This window comes from Fundulus heteroclitus, chromosome 14 (assembly GCF_011125445.2).
Source record: "Fundulus heteroclitus isolate FHET01 chromosome 14, MU-UCD_Fhet_4.1, whole genome shotgun sequence".
Classification (NCBI taxonomy): Eukaryota; Metazoa; Chordata; class Actinopteri; order Cyprinodontiformes; family Fundulidae; genus Fundulus; species Fundulus heteroclitus.
Window position 1 is genome coordinate 28,880,591 of NC_046374.1, and position 18,866 is coordinate 28,899,456.

Below are 18,866 nucleotides of genomic sequence, written 5' to 3' on the forward strand. Positions count from 1 at the left end.
GTTGCCAGGATAGGTGCTGTCTGAACAGGGCAGTGAGTAGAGAAGGAGGTAAGAAATGCTTCCTTTATGCTTCCTCTCACAACACAGGAACCTGGTGATGTCCCTTACCAGAGCTATTAGAAGTTCCACAATCCTTTGACATGATGTACAAGCACAGCCCACCTCATGGAAATTAACAAAAATGTCAGGAGAGAAGAGAGCGCACACTTTGAAGTTCATTTTTTTTAAAGGCTGTAGGCCAGGATTTGACTAGAAGCATTCATGTTTGTTTCCATTGCCTAATGACATATTGCTGGGGATTAAACTTCAACACTTAAAGGCTGTATGAAATTGGCAGAGCAGTCGGAATCTCCTTTCCTCCACACGATCGTGTTCTTACTGGTGATCTCTTGAAAGGTCAAGGAACAGGAGCTAGGAGCTAGGATCCATAATTATAACATTACAGATGCACCCTAAGACCAACAGACCACTGTGTCACGCCATATTCATAGGAAGGATAGGAAGGTAGGAAGGTAGGAAGTTGTGAATTAAATAAATTAGGTCTACTCATTAAAATTTCCTAGAAACTGTGGTGGATGTCACTTTATCTGAGCATGACATTAAAGCATAAATTACAATAATGCTCTGAGGTGGATATATATTGCTGAAAATTGTTAAGGGACAGAAGTTTATAAGCTATGATTATATCAAAAAATATATTATTTTCAAATTTCTTCCCCACAATCCATATACTATATCTAAAGTTTGAGAAAAGAAAATCCAGGGAAGAATTAATGTTCAGAGGAAACAAAGAGTTTTAAAACAAAAAATAAAATAAAAACTATATCTATCATAAAATACTATTTTTTTTCTTTTTTTTCTTTTTAGAAAATTTTTATTTTTATTTTCTATTTTATTTTAATTGAAACAATTACGACCTGTCCAGGGTGTACCCTGCCTCTCGCCCAGTGAATGCTGGAGATAGGCACCAGCAACCCTGCGACCCCATGAGGGACTAAGCGGATTAGAAAATGGATGGATGGATGGATGAAACAATTACAAATACAAAGATATAACAAGGACTAGAACACAGAACAACAATGCCAGGGGAAAAGGCTTCAACAATAAATATATTTGGTACAAAAAAAAACTATTATGATAAATTAAAATGCTCATACCTTAGAGAAAAAGTAATAACAATGTTATAAATTATAAAGCTGTTACATTCCTTCCAAAACTTCCTTGTGACGTTACAACCAAACTAAATCACTGATTGTTAGGGACAGTTAGGGTCAATTAGTTTAAAATATTTCATCATGTATTGGTTAGCCAGATACATTATGTGTAATAATTTAAAAGAAACATTTAACAATGACTAATCTTCGTCAACAACATTATTTCTAAAGAGTTCATTAGCAACAAACACAACATTATACTCTTTATAAGTTATATCAGGTTATACTTGATGTTAAATTCATTATATTTTAGTAAACAATAATTTTTATAAATAGCTGGATCTTATTGTTTAAGGATTTAGGGCAAAACAGTGACTTGTTTTCTAAATGAATCGGGTTTTAATTGTAGTTTCAAATCTTCCTCATCGCCAGGAGTCGCTGTTCATTTTTACGCTTCCGGATACACGTGACCTACCATTTGGATCACGTGACCAACATAAATAAGGAAGTGTTCCGGTACGTTTAAAACAAAGGCGCCAGCAGCTTATCGATTAAGAAAAAATCACGGTGAGCTACAGTAAAGGAAATAAAACCTTTCTCATTAGCGTTTTTCTGATAAAGCAAGTTTTTATGTTACCATTTACGTCTACAAATCATTATTTGTTTATCACAACATTTAGATAAACGTTCTGCTAATGTTAGCATACCTTATGAAATCTTACTCCGTCTTTCCACTCTCTTCTCGCGATATTCTGTGAGCTTACCGTAGTATCCGTGTCCAGGCAGGCTCACGGGGATGCCCGGTCCGGAGTCGGTTCGATTCGGTCGGAAACGCGCGCTGCCGTCCTGCCCCAACCCGCTATTCCTCCAGTGGCTCACGGAGCTCCGGGACGAGGCGAAGGAGAAGGGCCTGAAGATCCAGTACACCTACCAGAAGGTACCCAGCTGGCTGGAGACGCTGGGACGGGTCCTGCCTGGTGGATGTGATTAAGATCCATGTCTCTGGTCTTGAGTTCTCTGCTAGATTTTGATCCATATAAAACATTCATATGGTTGATTTGAGGACAACTTTTTTTCTCTCTTTTTGAATTGAAAACTGTGCAATGTGCTCTTCTGGCACATTATCATGCAAGTTGGACGACAAGGCAGCCAAACTATGGACCACTGTAGATCAAAAACACTGAAAGGTTACAACCAAATGTTTGTGGTTACAGAAGGCATAAACAAAAGATGGGTTTAAAACTTTTCACATTACCCTACATTAGGGCTGGACGATAATTCAATAACGATATATATCAATCAATCTACGTATATCGATGATAGAAAAAAGGATCAGTAAAAAGTTCAATAGAATAAACGTTTTCCTTCCTTATACATTTTAGCAATATAGGTTAATATTAGTCATTACATCCTCCCAACCAATCACAACGCAGACCCAGGAACTAAGCTCCGCCCCCTTCTAAGAGTTCATAGATCACATGTTTTTTTTGTTTTGTTTTTTTTAAACTTGCAGTTTTGGTAAAAAAGTTGGTTGAATAAAGCGTTGAGTTTGAACTATAAAATACATGTTTTGAATTTGTTGATAATTATTGATATCGATCAGTATTTCTATTTTATCTATATACTTTTTTTTGTATATCGTCCAGCCTGACTGTACACCCATGTGCAGTAATGAGAATTGTTTTTTGTTTATATATACATGGATGTACAGCAATGTACCACATGAAAAGAGAAAAAATATTTTATTCATGCTTTGTTTGAAAGAAAGTAGGGAAAAAAACAAGGAATGGGAGGTTTTGTCTAATGAAACAAAAGCTTAATACTTTACTTTTTTATTACAATACTTCTTTTTTAGTAAAAAAAAAAAAACTTCATTCCTAAAGTTACAATTAAACTTTAAGACTTAAGTTGGGAAATATTTCAAAGATGTTCCTTTGTTTTCTTTCAGGCGATCAACTCTTTGAATAAATATCCGCTTCCACTGAAAAACGCTAAAGAGGCAAAAATCCTTCAAAACTTTGGAGACGGCATCTGCAAGATACTGGATGACAAACTGCAGCGATACCACAGAGAGAACGGTGAGAAACAGACAGAGGGGGCGGGGGGTGCTCCACGGAGGAAGGGACAGGACAGACAAATGATTGGACGTACATGGATGGATGTATAGAGACGGAGGGACAGACCGATACGTGCGCAAAAATTTACTGGATGGATAGATAGATGCACAGGCAGATGGAGCGGTGAAAAGATGCACTGAAAACTATTTGGACAGATGTCGAATGGACAGACGGATGGAAGAATAAATTGTTAGTTGGTAAAAATGTCCCTGAGTCCCCACTGCTTAACAAAATCAGAGACGTCCCCGGTTTTTATTACAGACATCTGGTCTAAAATAGACGGAGGGACGGTTGGATTTGTCAGACGTTCATGTGACGCTAGAGTCGAGCTTGGAGAGCAACAATATTCCTTTATTAGTCCCCATTTCAGAAAATACACCATGTTTAATAAAACATTAAACAGGAAAGAGGTGGAATTAATGAGAAAAAAAGTGATTAAAACGTGGTAATAGTGTTTAAAATAGGGCAACTGTAACAATCTTTGCTGAACATTAATGTAGAAACTTGTAAAAAAAATTAATAGGAACTGAATAAAAGCGTTCAGGATGTTGTTTTGATATAAATGTTTAATCAAGTACAACCTAAACACTTAGCTCAGCTCTCCTTTACTTCTGCTGTCAGGTTCCAACGCTTCAATCCACTGCCTGCCTGAAGGTGCGCCCCCTCCTGGCCGGACAGACAACAACAGCCTGGCTCCTTCCAGAAACGTGAGTAAAACGGCGTTTCCCTTGTCTCCTTGTTAGACATGTACAAAACAGTAAAGCGTAGAATAGGATAAACCAAGCAATGTTGATATTTTTTATTCCTTTTAAAAACAAGTGTAAAAAAAATCATGTTATTGTGATGAACTATGTTGTAAAAGTACACAGATTACTGCACAGACAGACACCAAAATCATAAAACCTGATTTAAATCATAACGTGTATAAAATAAAAACTGAAAGTGAAACAAATTAATGCATTTTTTCATTAGTTATTATATTTATGAACGTGTTTATTTTTGAGGGGGTGCGTTTCCTCCGGCATCCACCAGAGGGGGCTGTATGACCATTCTGTCAAACAAATGAGCAGAAAGTTAGAAACATTCATACACAGTTTCATCTTCTGCTTGAAATGTAATCTTGTTTGTTTTCCTTTCTTTTTTGTCTTAGTAATAAATATGAGCATGTTAAATATAAAATCCTGTTGTATTCATTGTTTAAATGCTGTAGTTCAGTCCAAAGCTGTCATTGTGTAATTAATCTGTCGTAGAGGAAAGATGCAGGTGATGAAGGGAAGGACAGAAGAGGAGGAGGTGGAGGAGCAAAGAAGAAAAAGAGGGAGTACATACCACAGAAGAGATCTGGAGGATACGCTGTGTTGCTCACCCTTTACAGACATTCACTGGTACCCTTCTGTTGCCAAGTTTGATTTGAAAATATTGTGTGCTTGGATCGGGATCAAATGTTTTATTTTTTTCTTATTCATCCGCCTGTAGATACCAGGTAGTAAAGGCTACATGTTTAAGATGGAGCTACAGTCAGAAGCTCAGCGTCTCTGTGACAAATCTTTCACTGTGGTGAGTGTTTCCCTCTGAACAGTTATTATTCATACTGTCAGCACGTCTTCTCTTAAACTGACTCTCACTCCTTTTCTTTTTTCTTTTTTTTTTTTTTTCCGTGGGCAGCCCGATCTTGGCAGCAAGTACACGGCCTGGTCCTCAGTCACCACTCTGATCCAGAAAAACCTGCTGATAAAGACTCACAATCCTGCCAGGTTATTAAACTATATCCTTAATGTTCAGTTTATACCAGACGTGTGTTCGTTGCTCTGGAACATTTACACGTAGTTTTCATGTTAAAACAACAAGATTCCTTGTATGTTATGGACATTTTATGTGAAAGACCAACACAAAGTTGTTCTTAGCTGTGGAGTAGAAGGAAAGGGGTTTATAGATTTAAAATGTTTATAAGTAGAGATCTAAAAAGTGTGGCCTGTTCTTCCCACTCCTGTCAAAGCTTTGTCGAACCACCTCCAGCAGCAAGTACCCTAAAGTATGTACCCACCATGTGGGTGATTTAATTTTTGCTAATTCCTCTTTTCAAAATAACACAATTTCAGTTATTAATATACATCAGACTATTAAAAAAAATAAAATAAAAAATTGTGAAATTGTGAAAACCTTTTATCACTCCCTTTGCAATTACCAATAAGGCGCGCCGGATTATAAGGTGCAAAGTCGCACTTACACTTTTTAACATATTTTTGAGCGCATTGTACCACATAAAATCGATCAGTAAGCCCAACTTTAGTTGTATATAAGGCGCACCTGATTATAAGTCGCACTGTCAATTTTTGAGAAGATTTAAGGATTTTAAGCGCGCCTTATAGTATGAAAAATATGGCATTCTTTGTTGGTCTATCAAATACAGCCTCAATTAAATACATGGAATACTGTGACAGAGATGTGTTAAAATGAAATATATAAGAGATATAGAATAGTTCTAAATCCCACAACGGGGAAATTAACTTTTTACAACAGTAACAGTAACAAAAAAAACACTGAAGTGAAAATACATTTTTTTTAAATATAAATCTATTGGAATAAAGTACCTGTAGAAATCAAATAAGAAAACAGAGATATTTACAGGAATATACATTTCTTTTTATACATGACTAATATACAAACAAATGAAGAGTTGAAGCAGATTTCTGTGTATAGAAATAAGATTCAATTCAATTCAATTTTATTTGTATAGCGCCAATTCATGAAACATGTCATCTCGAGGCACTTTACAAAGTCAAAATCAATCATATTATACAGATTGGGTCAGATTATACAGATTGGTCAAAAATGTCCTATATAAGGAAACCAGATTGCATCAAAGTCTTGACAAGCAGCATTCACTCCTGAAGAACCGTAGAGCTACAGGGAGAGTCGTCTGCATTGTTGATGGCTTTGCAGCAATCCCTCATACTGAGCAAGCATGAAGTGACAGTGGGAAGAAAAACCACCCATTAGCGGGAAGGAAAACCTCCGGCAGAACCGGGCTCAGTATGAACGGTCATCTGCCTCGACCGACTGTGGTTACAGAAGACAGAGCAGAGACACAACAAGAGAGACAAAAAAGCACAGAAGCACACATTGATCTAGTAATCTGTTCTACATTAGATGGTAATAAGATATAGAGAAAAAAAACAGAATGAACAGATGTTGGTAAATTTACACTCGCGTAGTGACCTGATCTGATGCCAGAGGGGAGGAGGACCTCTGGAGGCTCATTCTGTGGAGAGAGACGTTCTCCATGATGGATATTTATTTTCCTCACATTCAAAACTTTGTCAACACAAGGCTGCCGTACTGAGACTTCTGCTCTAAACGGAGAAGGAAACAACACAACAGACATTAAATAGTCCTTTTTCTCACGTTTAATTTAGGTCTCTGTCTCTCTCTTCCAGGTATTCTCTGACAGACGAGGGTCTGGCGTTGGCCGAGCGGCTGGAGGCGGCGGAAAAGGAGACGAAAAACCTCCCAGGGGACGACGGGAGCGAAGGAGACGGACGAGAGGACAGGGAGGAAGAGCTGGTGGTTGATCTTACTGAGAGTGGCGATGATGAAGAAGAAGAGGAGGAGGAGGAGGAGCCTGAGGTCCTTTCACAAAGCGCTCCCAGTGCGGTTCGGTCCAGGAGTGACGCAGGCGGGGCGTCTCTACCAGAAAGACCGCAGCAAAGCCTGACGGCGAGCAGAAAGCCCAACGGAGGACGTCTTCTACCCGGGATGTATGAGATCGTCCTGTGTGTTGACTTCATCGAGACCACCGGGTAGGAACCCTTCCTGCACGTCTGTGCAAAGACGGGGAGAAGAGGGCTAGCAGTTTGAGAGTTTTTTCACAGCTGATCTTGGTTTGTGCAGCGGCAGCCACCACCGCAAGCAGGAGCTCGTCAAAGAGCTTCAGAGGAACGGCGTCAACTTCGACGTCAGGAAACTGAACGTTGGGGACTTCCTGTGGGTGGCCCGGGAGAAGGTCACGCCTGTTCCAGGTAACGCACGCAGGACCAGAACATAAATGTATTAAAAATACAGTTTAAAAATGGTCAGGACTAAACGGAGAACAATCACAGGGCCCCTTAGAGGAAGGTGGCAAAGCTCCTCTGTTTCTGCTGCTGATTCAGCAATATGGAGGGTCGGCCAGTGGAGACTTCAGTTTTGTTTTTATTCAATTGAAGAAAATGATGGCGAATCTAGGCATTGATGTCTTCTAAACATTTCACAATATACAGTCTTTTTAAAAAGCATCTAAAAAACTGGCTCATGACACATCAGACATGTCAGCATTAATTAAATGCGTCTTCCATAACCATACCTGTGTGTGTGTGTGTGTATATATATATATATATATATATATATATATATATATATATATATATAAAAAAATATATATATATATATAAAAAAAATATGTATTTTTAAACAAATTTTGAAGAGTTATAGCTGTTTTTATTTCTTTTTTATATTAGTATTGTTCACTGTGCAATTCTTACTGTTGTGTTTTTAGGTAGGCGATTTTAAGATCTGTCCAGTGACAACCGATGGAAAAATATCTTTTTGGCTAATTCTGGAGCATATGCAGCAATGCTAATTAATGTACACTGTCCCTGTCAAATACATAAATAAAATAAAAATGGAGAAACTAATACAATTTATACCACGGTCTGGGTGCACTGCAAAAACATAACTAAAAATAAGTAACAATTTCTTGAAATTAGTGTATTTTCCCTTGATTTAAGCAGGTAAATAAGATGATTTGCCAATGGAATAAGATTTATGCACTTAAAATAGGAACAAGTCATCTCCATCGTCTTATTTCAAGTGCAGTATATCTAATTATCTTAATTTAGGGGTCAAAATACTCTATTCTATTGGCAGATCATCTTGTTTACCTGCTCAAATCAAGGACAAATGCACTAATTTCAAGAAAATGTTACTTATTTTTAGTTCTGTTTTTGCAGTGTGAATAGTGGATTCTGATTGGCTGCTGGTTGTCCGTTAGGAAGTGTTATCTCACATATAAAACAAGCCTGAGCCTTCGCTACATGCCAACAATAATTTCATCATAATATGTTCTTTAAAATGTCCAGAACATTCCAGTGTCTCACACCCTGCTTGCAAATATGGCTTTAAGAGCTTAAGATCCCTGAAAACCAACAGTTTCTGCACAGCTTCTTGCATGTGTTGATACTTTAATTTTTTTAACTTGATTCAGCCTTAATTTGTGAAATACAGCGATAACAGATTAATAAGCATAAATTAATGGTCCATCTGTTGGGTTTCTGCATTGTTCTCAGCAAGTAAAAACTCATCTTCAGAGCCAATCTCAGCCCAAAATGACGATCTGCACCATGTGATCTACTTTCAGTTGTTATCACCGGTTATTGCAACCATAAGATGCAGAAATTACAGGCAAAGTTGCTCCCTCTGCATTTACTCCCGTCGGCTCCAATGCCAGCCCTGAGTAGGAGAGACCCATCCAAGATGGCGGCGACGCTGAATGTGCTCCAGCACGTAACGAGCCGTCTACGTATATAATGCCTATGATTTACTCTGCATGTGCTAATTGTAATTTCCAGGTCAGCTGCGAGCTCCTGCAGGCAGAGAGCTTGTCCTGGATTACATCATTGAGAGGAAGAGGATGGACGACCTCTGTGGGAGCATCATCGACGGACGCTTCAGGGAACAGAAGGTGAGGGAGCGGTCCTAACCCTGTCTCCGTTTTCCTAAAGACGAGTAACTCAAAAACAATTCAGGGCCCAAAGTTTATTACTTTTACTTTTTAAGGTGATCTCTATAAGGTTGAAACTTTAGATTATTTTGTGTTGCTTTTTGCTGCACGTTTTAAATTGAATCTAAAGTATGAAGATCTGTGTAAGAATATTTCAACTAGTGCATTTTCATCAACATTTTCCAGTCTGCACATTCGAGCGCATTTTATGTGTCGCCATCTGTTCAGATACGTTGGAGTACCGACCCGCTGCGTTATTATGCTTTAAAGTCTGAAATCATCTCACTGAAAGGCTTCAAATTGACCTGAACATTAAATAAGGAATAAATTAGCCAAAAAAAACATGTTTAAAATAGGGCTGAACGATTTTGGAAAATAATCTAATTGCGATTTTTTTTCTTAATATCGCGATTTAATGCGATTTTTTTTTTTTTTTTCCCAGTTTAATTTATCACGTCTTTTCAAACATATACAAACAACAAATCAATTTGTTTCCTTGCTGTGCAGATTAGTTGCTAAAAGACCCGCAGCATCTAAACTCAGAGCAGAAATGATTGCGTTCTGCCTACAATATATTTCAACCAAAATTGCAATTTTGACTTTTCTCTGCATTAACCACAAGCAACAAAAATGGCGTCTAAATAAAGACGTTTGTAAACAAAGACTATTTAAAACAAGAACTTTTAATGTTTCTATTAATCAGAATATTATTCAAGAGAACAGCTTTTAGTTGATTTGGACATCAATCCTTGTTGAACATAAAGTCCAACCAACAAGCAAGTCTATGTATTAAACTGATTGACCTGTACTTAACGCTATGTATGATTATATAAACTCTAAAACAAGTAATAAGATTAGATTATCTCATTGCTGCAACTGTCTTCCCTTCCATGTGGAGGCAAACCCACTTTAAACATTTTACTGACACCTAAAGGACGTGTCTAATTCCCTAATTGTTACATAGCCAAAAATTGCAGACCTCTGTGATTTGGAAATTACGTTTTTTTTAAATCGCGATTATATTGAAAATGCGATTAATTGTTCAGCCCTAGTTTAAAACTGTCTTTGTTTTAGTTTCGACTGAAGCGGTGCGGTCTCCGTCGGCCCATCTACTTGGTGGAGGGCAGCAGCTCCTCCGCTGCTCACCTGAGTTTACCTGAAGCGACTCTCCTGCAGGCCACCGTCAACACCCAGGTAAGAGTAGAAGTGCTCTGACAGACACAGACACAGACACCGATATGTTGGCAGATACTGAATATCTAACAAAACCGACAATTATTTTGGCAAAAATAATTATGTTTGTGATGTATAAATAAATAAAACATCACAAACATAAATATGAATCTTTGGCCACATGTTTTGGATGAATATCCTCCTGAAATACCCAAAAACGACTTCTGTTTTCTGAAGGAGCCACCAGCTTTATATTTGAAATTTATTTCCATTTCATGTCAATATTTAAATTTTCAATATTCAAATTTGCTTTAACAAGGTTCCCAGGGTCCTGGTTATGCGTTAAAATCCTGCTGCTAGCTGGATCTCATCACTAGGGAGGCACAGATATGAAACTTTTGGGCCAATATTGATATCTGCTTCATATTGCTGTCGTGGAAAATAACCAATATTTACTAATATTGTTAATATTATGTATATTTCGCTACCCTTTCGTCTCCATGAAAAGAACAACAACCACATAGCTGGTGTTGCTTCCTGCTCCGTGTCACTATCACGGTCACATGACCAAACAAAGGTCACACGGCCAGCTTCCTCCCTCAGAAACGCAAATGGCAACAAGCTGGAAACAAACTCTGGTTGTTAATGTCGGCCCAGTTTTCTTTATCAGATCGGTACCGACATGTTAAAAATGTCTGAGGTCGGCCGATGTTGATGCCGATAAATCCTGGATCCTCAGTCATCACTGCATCGGGTCCTCGATCCACGAAGCTGCCTTGATGCACAGAGATAGAAAGACCTCCAAAAAAAAGACGATGTGAAAAATCTCACCTGCTGAAATGAAGCCGCTGAGCAACCGTGTGTTTTTAAAACAAAGGAACTGAGACTCCAATGGTTGATGTTTCTTTCTTTCTTTCTACAGTTTAGGAGCTTCAACCTCAAACACTTGACACCTCTGAGAACCAGCCTGGAGCTTCGTACAGATAAAAACGAGTGATCAGTGGAGCTAGGGCACGGGTGTCAGACTCATCTCTACGTTGGGCCTCTTTGGCATCATGAAGTCATTAAAAGGGACAGTTGCACCTGTATAGATGTATTGATTTCATAATTTAATTCACATAAAAATGTTAAAGAGAATTCACACAGTAACATAAAAGTAGCATCTAAGGCCCAATTTAAACAGTTTAGCGGCTAAAAAAAAGTAGATATTGGTGTGAGTTAAGATTTAAACTCATCATTCTGCATCACTTTTTCTCTTTTTGGACATTTCTGGGTTATTTTAATGTGTTGTGGGAAAACTGACACCTAGTGGCAGCATGCTGCTACTACACAATAAAAAAAATCAACATTCGCTACAGGAGGCAGAGTTTTAGTCACTTTATACACTTTAAAATGATTTATGCCTCTACTTTATTACATCATATGCCTTTTTTTGGCTCTTGAGATGCCGGATAAATTGCCTCGACGGGCCGGATTCGGCCCGCGGGCCTCGAGTTTGACACGTGAGCTAAGGGATCCAGGGGGCACATAAAGCTGCAGGAGGTCAGAGTTGTTAAGTGACTTATAACGTAATACTAAAACTTTAAAATCAGTTCTAAAATGACCAGAGAGCCAGTGAAGGGAAGCAAGCTGTGGGTAAAAATGCCTTTTTAGTTTGGGTCAGAAGATGAGCTTCAGCGTTCTGGTCTTGGCGAGTCAGGCGTAACAGAAACGGGTTGAGCTCTCCACATCGGTCCTTTTATGAACACACGGAGGCGACTAAAAGACGTTAATCCTGCTCTCAGGTGTTTTGTGTGATGGGCGTGGCTTTATGGTGCAGCAAGTAAAAGCTGACTTTATTTTAAGGCTTTTATTACACGTCTTTAATCCTACTGTAGAGCGCCCTGTGCTCGGTTAATAGCAGAAAATGTGGAAAACTGCTAACAAAGATGGATTATTTATATTTTCATTTATAGTCATCATGTTTTAATTTTGGTGTCAGGTTGTCGACGGCTTCTTTGTAAAAAGAGTCCAGGATGTTCGGGAGTCGGCCGCCTACCTCACAGTCATGACCCGATACCTGAGCAGACTCTACCAGGTGGGAGGCGCACCTTTAAAATCTGCTTTCTCTTTCAGCTTCAGATAAAATTGGGCTTCTGTCTGTTTTAATTTTAACAATTTTTTTCTTTTTTTTTTCTTTTTTTGGTTTGTTTTTGTAGTAATCCAGCATTTTAATGTGTGAAATAGTCTAAAACTCAGAGGCAACGTCTTTACTGCAGGTTTTCAGACAGATATTGCTGAACTCAACAAGTTCACATAAATATATAACAGTAGTAGCACCTTTAGGCCCAGTTTATACAGTTTATCTGCAAAAAGTGTTGATTTTTGGGTGAGTTACATTTTAAATGTGTTATTTTGTTTTTCTTTGTGATTTCTTTCTGTTTATGTAAGCTAGCCCTGACTGCGGTCGGCCGCAGGTTAGATACTGCAGCCGTCTGGTTACTCTACAGAACCACATCAAACACTGAATCAGACTCAGACTCAGAAGTCCAGATTTCTACTACAAAGAAAACACACAATATGATCTAGTAGCTGAAAAGTCCCTAACAGCTTTTCTAAAACTTAAGCACTAGCTACCTGCAGTTCAGTAATGCAGAGTAAGGCCTTTTAAAAGGAATTTTATAATAAATTCATAAGCAGTGCCAAGCACAGAAATGAAAGTATTGAACACGATTTTGCTCAATGCAACAAACAGCAGCAGGTTATACCATAGACATCATGTAGGTAAACACCCCTATGGACTGCCGCTGCCTATTTGAGCTGACGTTTTTTTAGTGAGGCCGCCATCTTGGATGGGTGCTGGTGTAGATTCTCAGTCATCCAGGTCATGGTCATTCCAAAAAAAGTAAAAAACAAAAGCAACTGGACTTGTTTTCCGTAGTTGAAGACGTTCAGCTTCCTCTCCAGGAAGCTTTCTCAATTCAAAAAGTCTGGAGTAATGATGAGTACCAAGCTTTGGGCAGTAGTATAGAGCTTGGTACTCATCATTACTCCAGACTGTTTTTTTTACTTGTTTTGGCAATCTTGGATGGCTCTTTCACATTGTTTTAAAGCTGACATCTAGTGGCAGGATGCTGTTACTACACAGTTAAAAAAAATCAACATTTGCAACAGGTGGCACACAGTTTTAGCCACTTTATGCACTTTAAAATGATAAATGCCTCTACTTTATCACATGATATGCCTTTTTTGGCATGGACGAAGAATTAAATACTGTGTTGACGACCACATTTTTAAATTGCGTTTCAGAACCGAACGCTGACCTGCCGCTCCAGAGAGCTGGAGGGGGACGTCACGAGCGACGAAGAGGAGCGAGGGATCCCCTCCTGCTCTCTCATTTCCTTTGCAGAGTTCAACCACGGAGCCGTCAAAAACAAGGTGACCGCCTCCCCCAATGAAAAATAAAACAGGGCTTCGTTTGTTGTGTGAGCGTGTGGATCCAACGTTTGTTTCCATCCTCAGTGTCAGACGGTGAGAGAAGTGTTTGCCAGGCAGCTGATGCAGATCAGCGGTTTGTCTGGAGACAAAGCGGCGGCCATACTGGAGCACTACAGCACCCCACACAGGTAAATCACCCTTTTATATAAAACCATTTCAGTCAGAAAGGTTCAACAATATTAGTGTTCAAATTCTCCTATAAATCAGAGAAATGTTGTCTTGTTTTTACATTCAAGCAGAATTAAGTCATTTGACACTGAATTAGTGGAAAGTGGACTGAACACTAAAAGAAGCACGAGAAAGAAGTTTGACCAGACCTCCGCTGTGGAAGTCGGTTTCAGTCTGGTTAAAATTAACCGAACGTAATGCGACTTCAGACCGAGAAAGTTGGGTCTTACACGTCCAGAGGTTCAAAACACACCAACTACGGTTCATATTGCTTCAGTTTTGACTCATTGGCATTGTTGTGCTGCAGGGTTAAGCTATCCTGTGTTAGAAATCCAGGCTAGTGCCCGGGTACAGAGCAATTTGTGTGTCAAAAGGTGAAATAAAACCACAGAAGAAGACTTCAAAAGAAAAAAGGTGAACTCTGGAGAACAGAAACGAAGCAGAAATACGTAAAACTGGCTGGAAGGTGCCGGTTCGAGTCCATATTAAACCATCCAATGTGTTGCTGCAGATGGAAACAATACTCCTGTACCTTTAATTTATCACATGAGAAGCTTGGCTATGTCATCTGTCACTGACCCTACTGTGTCTCTCCTCAGTCTTCTGGCAGCTTATGAGCGGTGTGGAAGTGAGGCAGAGAAAGAGAAACTCCTCTCCTGCGTTCGATACGGGAAGCTGAAAAGGTTTGCAGCGCGTTTCATGAAGCTTTTGTTGTGACAGAGATTAAGTACATATTTTTGTTTTGACTGAAATCATCTTTAAGGGCTGAAAGTTAAAAAAAAACAACTAAAAATATTATGAAATGCTTTCATTTCCAGGGTTTAGCAAATCTGGGCAAATTGAAATTATCGGCTCTTTATTTATTATAAAATCCATTAAGTCTCACCTTAAGCTGGCAGAGAAGGAAAGCGTTTATTAAGCAAAGATTAAGCCCTGAGGGAAAAACTTTATGAAAAAAACAACAACTAATGCGGTATAAACTATGTTGCAATAGCTTGTAGAGCCACTTTTACGCGGTAACTCTGTAGTTTTCTGTCTGAACGCATCAGCCTCTGACCCGCTCTTCTTCATAACGTTGCTTCGGTTCATTGAAGTCTCTGCACAGCTGCGTTAAATTCCTGCAACACGTCTGCCCTGCTGGTCCAGCAGCCTTTCAGTTCAATTCAATTCAGTTTTATTTATATGGCGCTAATTCACAACACACGTCATCTCAAGGCACTTTACAAAATCAGATTATACAGATTGGTTCAAAAAGATCTCCTCTCTAAGGAAACCCAGCAGGTTGCATTGAGTCCTGACAAGCAGCATTAGGAGCATACGGGGTAATCAGATCTCTGATATATGATGGATTATTAAGGGCTTTATACGTGGGAAGGAGAAGTTTTAATTGTATTCCCTCTTGTTGATTTTCATCAGAACTCTTGCTGCAGCATTTTGGATCAGCTGAAGTTTTAGAACTGCATTTCGTGGACTTCCTGATAGTAAAGAATTACAGTAGCCTTGAAGTAACAAAAGTATGGACTGGTTGTTCAGCATCACTCCTAGACAGAATGTTTCTAATTTTGGCGATAATCAAAAGCTTCTTCAACAAAGTCTCAGTTTAGGGTCACATCTTTGCAGTCAAGTAATGTAAGTTTTTTTTTTTTTTTTTTTTTTTTTTTTGCTTTTTTTTTGTTTGTCTTTAGTTGATTGTGCAGGATTGATGCTACAAAATTGTGATTTTTTTTTTTTGCAAATTATAAATGGTATTATTATTTCCAAATATTATAAATGGTAAAGTTTTCATTTTATTATGGTTATCAACACTTTTGAGATCCACCTTGACTTGCAACTTATATTTATGTTGCACAATGTGTCCCACTCATGCAGCAAATAATTGTGCAGACTTTTTTTTCCTGGGCATTGCACAGTCTTGTGGTTAATTTGCAGAGTCTGTTTTTGATTACTTGGAACATTTTTTCTAATTTCCTGAAATGAGGGACGTATTTAGAAATTACTCAATAACCGATGTCTTTCCACTTTAACAGATCAGCAAACAGCCAGAACTCCGACTTTTAAGGAGACGGTCGTAATAAAGATGATCAGTGAAACAAAACTGTTTACATAGCAGCTGCTTGCTGCTACCTCTCAGACTAATGGAAGCACCAGGATGTATTTACCTTTTCTGACACGCCTCATTTTATGAATGGATGTAGCGTCTGCTTTGTTTGTGTTGTTTTTGTAAACCTATAATAATCAGTTGTGCCACTATTGAAGGATGGCAGTAGTGATGCCCATCAACCCAACTTTCCTTTTTGATATTGGGGCGATGATTGTGATTTTTAAATATCTCGTGTGGCGTTAACATTAAACTGTTTTAGAGCCTAATTAAGTCCAGTTTATTTTATCTATGTCTTGATAACCTAAAAGGAGCTTTAACCTCAAACACTTGACACCTCTGAGAATCAGCCTAGAGCTTCGTGCAGATAAAAACGAGTGATCAGTGGAGCTAGGGCACTGGTGTCAGACTCATCTCTACATTGGGCCACTTTGGCATCATGAAGTCATTAAAAGGGACAGTTGCACCTGTATAGATGTATTGATTTCATAATTTAATTCACATAAAAATGTTAAAGAAAATTCACAGTAACATAAAAGTTGCACCTAAAGCCCAATTTAAACAGGTTAGAGGCTAAAACAGTTGATTTTGGTGTGAGTTAAGATTTAAACTCATCATTCTGCATCACTTTTTCTCTTTTTGGACATTTTTGGGTTATTTTAATGTGTTGTGGGAAAACTGACACCTAGTGGCAGGATGCTGCTACTACACAATAAAAAAAAGCACTCGCTACAGGAGGCAGAGTTTTAACTACTTTATACACTTTAAAAGGATTTATGCCTCTACTTTATTACATCATATGCCTTTTTTGGCTCTTGAGGTCCTGATAAATTGCTTTGACGGGCCGGATTTAGCCCGCGGGCCTCGAGTTTGACACGTGAGCACTGCAAAAACGGATCTAAAAATAAGTAAAATGTTCTTAAAGTTAGTGTATTTATCCTTGATTTGAGCAGGTAAATAATTTTATCTGCCAATGGAATGAGTGTTTTGACCCCTAAAATAAGATATTTAGATATCCTGCACTTGAAATAAGATGATGGAGATGAATTGTTCCTATTTTAAGTGCAGAAATCTTATTCCATTGGCAAATCATCTTATTTACCTGCTCAAATCAAGGACAAATACATTAATTTTAAAGAATATTTTACTTATTTCTAGTTCCGTTTTTGCAGTGAGGTAAGAGATCCAGGGGGGGCATAAAGCTGCAGGAGGTCAGACAGTTGTTAAGTGACTTATTACGTAATACTAAAACTTTAAAATCAGTTCTAAAATGACCAGAGACCCAGTGAAGAGAAGCAAACTGTGGGTAAAAATGCCTTTTTAGTTTGGGTCAGAAGATGAACTTCAGCGTTCTGGTCTTAGCGAGTCAGGCCTAACAGAAATGGGTTGAGCTCTCCACGTCGGTCCTTTTATAAACACACAGAGGCGACTAAAAAGTTATTTTTAAATATCTTGTGTGGCGTTAACATTAAACTCTTGTAGAGCCTAATTAAGTCCAGTTTATTTTATCTATGTCTTGATGACTTAAAACCCTAGAAATGAAAGAGAAGCGTACTTTCTTTTCTAAACCTGTTTGCTTTGTTGTGCTCGCTTATGAAACTTATCCTTTGCCTACGGTGGTTAAGCAAATTATGCAGACTGAATACATAATGACTGATGTAGGGACACCAGGGAACCTTTAATGCTTCTATTTTCTCTGTTTTTCAGAAATCTGGGTCCAGCTCTTAGCAGAACGGTTTATCAGCTGTACTGTAGCCCAGGAGCCCTGACATGATCTTACTGATGAACCATTTTCAGCTAAACAGACTCTTTTTCTCAGCCATGGCTGCCTTCCTACAACAGCAGCAGGTGATGTTCTGCCTCGTGTGGGGAAATAACTTGTCCGCTGATTATTTACATTTATATTCATTTCAAACATTCTACTTTGTTTTAAAAGATCAAAAGCATTCATTTTGTAACATGGTATGAGTTTACAAAATTAATTCTTAGGAATGTTTCCTAATATTGAACCAATAAAGTTTATTTTGTAGCATTCTGCTGTTTAAAATACTGTTTTCATGTATGTTTTGTCTCCGTTTAACTTGAAAATGTAAAGAAATGTCAGAAACGGTAAAATATTTTCCTGGATTTCTATGTATTTTGGCATTTAACTATCTGAGTCTGGGATGAGGGGGAAAAAAGGAGTAGATATTTAATATTTTCTGAAACAGACTTTTTATATTTGAAGACATTACTGTACATTTAAGGTAGACTCTTACAAATAGATTATATTTGGTTTGGGCTATGAATCCCAAAAACATTGTTACCGATGCACACAGTATGTCTTTTGCAAAGAACTTCTGGGACTGCAGTCTTAGTGTTAGCTCATTATTTAAGTAGCATGCATTCAAGTTCTTTATTTCAATAATGCAATTGGAGACACATGTTTAATGCAGCATAAAAAATTAAAATGTAAATCATTGGTAATGTGGTAAAGTCATTAAGAAACTAGTTTCATTGCAGACACCTTCCAGTAGCAGCTTTTACACAGAATGTTGCTATAGAGGAGGAAATATTGAATTGTTTGGTGTTTTTTCCCAGTAACTGGATGGATTACTTATATTCTGGGGACTTTGGGGTCATTGCTATGAACCAAAAGGCTTTAATGCTGTTAGTTGATTTGATTATAACAAGTTGCTCAAATTATTAATTGCAACATTCAACAATGTTATGGCATATTGCATTTCTGGCACACTGTGGTCCAATGCAATGTAGGAGACTGCTCAGACTCCTACATTGGAGAAACCAAACAGCTACACAAACGCACGGCACAGGAGGGCCAGCAGTCCACTTGCACCCCGAGAACAAAGGACATACTTTTGATGACAATGATGTTCAGAGTTTGGACAGAGAACAGATGGTTTGAAAGAGGGGTGAAAGAA

General features: G+C 38.3%; 1 protein-coding gene across 2 annotated transcripts; it reads left to right on the forward strand.

Moving 5' to 3' along the window:
• The first annotated feature begins 1,638 nt into the window (after window positions 1-1,638).
• Window positions 1,639-17,992, forward strand: mus81 (MUS81 structure-specific endonuclease subunit). Of its 2 annotated transcripts, none has more exons than XM_036146685.1 (16): window positions 1,639-1,721; window positions 1,937-2,091; window positions 3,103-3,232; window positions 3,893-3,978; window positions 4,522-4,656; window positions 4,748-4,828; window positions 4,937-5,025; window positions 6,709-7,071; window positions 7,163-7,290; window positions 8,878-8,990; window positions 10,104-10,223; window positions 12,184-12,279; window positions 13,491-13,619; window positions 13,704-13,807; window positions 14,447-14,530; window positions 17,653-17,992. In XM_036146685.1, exons 2-16 carry the CDS (start codon window positions 1,951-1,953, stop codon window positions 17,717-17,719), a joined length of 1,866 nt encoding a protein of 621 aa, XP_036002578.1. In that variant the 5' UTR covers window positions 1,639-1,721; window positions 1,937-1,950; the 3' UTR covers window positions 17,720-17,992. The 2 variants fall into 2 exon arrangements, with proteins under 2 accessions (XP_036002578.1, XP_036002579.1); XM_036146686.1 differs by having other exon boundaries at window positions 1,941-2,091.
• Window positions 17,993-18,866: the final 874 nt, after the last annotated feature.